Raw genomic sequence first — 3,540 nt, 5'->3', positions numbered from 1 at the left:
AGCATGTCTTGTTAAGATGGTAAGACGTTTCTATTTTTTAGTGGTCAGATGTTTCTATTGTTTAAGATTTATTATTTTCGTTCTCTTAGCATGTCTTGTTAGAAAATTAACTAGGAGCTCTAAAGCCCGTCTCAATTGGGAGTTTCATGACAAAGTTACGAAAACTATCAGGTAAACTTTTATGCTGGTAACTGTGACAATGATCTAGATGAAACTCTATGAAACTATCGCTATCTTTCTGTTTTTTATAATTAACCTACAAACTCAGCAAATTTGCCGATGTGAAACGATATTAGATGAGAATGGAACTCCTTTAAAACCCCATTGAGACTGGCCTAAAAGAAGTTTAGATCTCATTTATTGTTTGGACCTCTATCCACGTGCTATATGAATAACATCCAAAAGATGATGGGCATTATAGACAAAACCATCAATACATATATCCACCTTTTAGCTCCAGGATCCAAATAACACCTAGTTAATTGGTAGACTGCTAATAGTGAGCTAGCTAATATAAGTTGTGAAGGAGTATTAGCCACTACTATAGATATAATTTGTAGAGATGTTTTCTTCTTTTTAAATAGAGACAGCTCAATCTACGACCGCATCTAAAAATGGTTTCCGAAACGAGTCGTCTCTAGAAATGCATTTGTAGCGGCGGTGTTACATCTATGTATGGATCTCTCTCCAAAGTCCTAGAATAATAGGTGCCCGTGCTTCTGTTGTTTGTGTTCTTCCAAAAAGCACCTGAACTTCTAGCGTCGGCCGGCCGGTGTCTTGACATCTTGGGACGGCCGTGCGCCATTACTGATCTGTCCCGTGCTGGTCATGTACGGTAACAGATTGATGCATAGCAACAGCGTTGCAGAGTGGTACTATACTACTGCTGCTGTTGCACTAGTGCTTGTAGGTACTATATACCAAATAGCTAGTGACTCTTTGCAAATAAGCTGATTCGAGTATTGTGGTACAAATGGTGATTTGTATCGGTGAATAATAATACCGCTATCTCACTGATTCTTCTTCGATCTCCAAACAGAAAACCAGTAAAATAATACTTGTCCACGGAGGGAGAATGATGCCCAAGAAATAGTCAATCTCAGTAATTAAAGTAATTAAACACTGAAACTCGCACTGTCTTGTTCTCATAATAAAATGTTTGATTATAGTGGCGTGACAAGATCGACCACAACAACTACTCTGCCGTGGCGCAGCGCATCTGCAAGCTAGTGCCGCAGCCACTTTAACTTTCCCCCTTTCCCTTCACTTTTGTTTCCCACTTCTACACAAGTACTCATGCTGCTCAATCGCTACACTGATAGCAAAAGTATATAGCAACATCGATCTTACATCTATCGTACTAGGCTACTAGCATATAGCAAGCTTGAAGAATTTCTTTAAGGAAGCATACGCGGATCGATGATGGAATCAAGCTAATGGTATTAATACGGCTTGCATGCTGCAGCGATCGATCATATCGATCCGGATAACTAATCGACAAGCATAGTTGGGGCCTGGGGACGATGAGTAGTATAGATGGTCGCGCTTGTGGACAAGTGTGATCGGTCGATGATGAGCTTGCCGCTGGCCGGCTAGCTGAGGAAGCTGCTGGTAGTGGTAGGTAGCTAGGTGCAGGTGTAGCCTGCGTGGGCGCGTACGTACGTACGTGCGCGCCTCGTCACGCCGCGGCCACCGTGCCACCGGCCTTGCCGGAGCCGGCGCGGCGGCCGTTGGCCTTCTTCGCCGCGCCCGCGCCCGCGTCCTTGATCGACGTCATGGCGCACTTGTCCTTCCACTCCTCCTGCGTGATGTGCCGCTCCCTGCACTCCAGGCTGCAGAACGCCGCCTCGCCCCTGCACAGCACGAGACGGTATAGGTGATGAGTGAGAGAAATAAAACAAAGAGAGTTTCAGGACGCGCAGATTCAAGAATAGCCATGCAAGCAAGAACCATGCCGGCGGGCAGGTGGCGAGCGAACACGTACTTGTACATGAAGGTGTCGCGCCCGGGCCCGAGGCGGCGCCGGCAGAGCCCGCAGGCGCGGAGGAATGCGGTGGTCTCGACGACAGAGTAGTCGGCCGAGTTGCGGCGGAGCCCCGCGCGCGCCGGCGCCGCGCGAGCGCGGTACGCCGCGAGCCAGTCCTCCTGCGCCGCGGCGCCCCCGGCGCCGCCGCCGCCGGCGAACGCGGACAGCCAGTCCTGCTGCCCACCGGCGGCGCCACGGCTGCCGTTGCTGTTGTCGGGCAGCTGGGCCTCCTCCTCGTCCTCCATCACCGCCGCGAGCGTGTCGGGCGGCGCGAACTCCGTCATGCTCGTGGTCCGACGCATCGGGTTCTTGCAGTGCCGCTCCCTCTTCCCCACCATCGTCTCCTTTGCTGGCTTTCTACCCCTCCCGCTCCAAGAAAAAGAAATCAACGTACGTGCCTCTCGCTCTCCTCTCACGTGCGACAACAAGACAGAGCTAGATAACGCAAGGGTGCGGTCGTGATGCTGCGACGAGCGCACGAAGAGGCGCCGGCAATGGAAGTGCAAGCACGAGCTCTCTCTGTCCCTCTCGTGCACTCGTGTGGTGTGGAGGACAGGAGAGGAGATGGGGGAGTGGGTGTGCGCGCTGGTGCGGGAGGGAGGGGAGGGCCGGGACGGGGATAAAAGAAGGGGCGCGACGATCCGTGCCGTCGGATGCGGCTCGGTGGTCCGTCGGATCCACGTCAGCGCTGGCCCTCCAGCTCCCTGGGTCCTGGGGTCGCTTCTGTCATTTTGTTTAGTGTGTGGGGGCTCGCTCGGTCATTGCGGTTTTATTCTTTTCCTGGCGCTCGCTCGGGGAGCTGTCGCCGCTGCTGAATTTATTTCCCTGTCCACCTCACAGGTTTTTATTATCAACTGTCAGGTTCACTCGTTGATTTGGGTGCAGTGCTCCGGGTACCGTTTAGTTTCAAAAATTTTGCAAAATTTTTCAAGATTCCCCGTCACATCGAATCTTTGGACGCATGCATGAAGCATTAAATATAAATAAAAAATAAAACTAATTACATAGTTTAGACGAAATTTACGAGACAAATCTTTTAAGCCTAATTAGACTATGATTGGACACTAATTGTCAAATAACAACGAAAATGCTACAGTACTATTTTCCAAAAAATTTCGCCAACTAAACAAGGCCCGGTTAACTTGGCTTCATTGCGCGAGTGCGAGTTTTCCTGAAGGAAAAGAATATGTTCTTGTTTTCGAGAAATTAGAGAAAAAGAATAGTGCCATATAAGAACACGTTCGTGCTTGGTAGCTGAGTCTGGCGTGGGTTGGTTCTCTGTGGAGCCTGTGGTGTGGGGATGCATGTGTTTTTTTTCACTTTGGACGTTCGGTAGTATTGCCCCAAATATTCAAAATTATAGTTTCTTATTAAATTTGTTTTAAGTTTTTTCTATCTTTAATCCTTCATATGAAATGCATCAACATCTATAATATCCTTTTATTTTAAAATTCTACTTATAATATGTTATGATATTGTATTTTATTTGAACATGTAAATGTTAATATTTTAAA

At 48.2% G+C, this 3,540-nt stretch overlaps 1 protein-coding gene across 1 annotated transcript; it reads right to left on the bottom strand.

Annotated features, from left to right (window-relative positions):
* Positions 1-1,090: 1,090 nt before the first annotated feature.
* On the bottom strand, positions 1,091-2,629 carry LOC136546107 (FCS-Like Zinc finger 6-like). The gene is made up of 2 exons (XM_066538081.1): positions 1,985-2,629; positions 1,091-1,853 (listed from the first exon to the last, which is right to left on the bottom strand). Exons 1-2 carry the CDS (start codon positions 2,362-2,364, stop codon positions 1,679-1,681), a joined length of 555 nt encoding a protein of 184 aa, XP_066394178.1. The 5' UTR covers positions 2,365-2,629; the 3' UTR covers positions 1,091-1,678.
* Between the last annotated feature and the right edge of the window lie 911 nt (positions 2,630-3,540).

The sequence above is a fragment of the Miscanthus floridulus genome, chromosome 3, assembly GCF_019320115.1.
Source record: "Miscanthus floridulus cultivar M001 chromosome 3, ASM1932011v1, whole genome shotgun sequence".
Classification (NCBI taxonomy): Eukaryota; Viridiplantae; Streptophyta; class Magnoliopsida; order Poales; family Poaceae; genus Miscanthus; species Miscanthus floridulus.
This window is presented reverse-complemented; position numbering and strand designations above follow the sequence as displayed.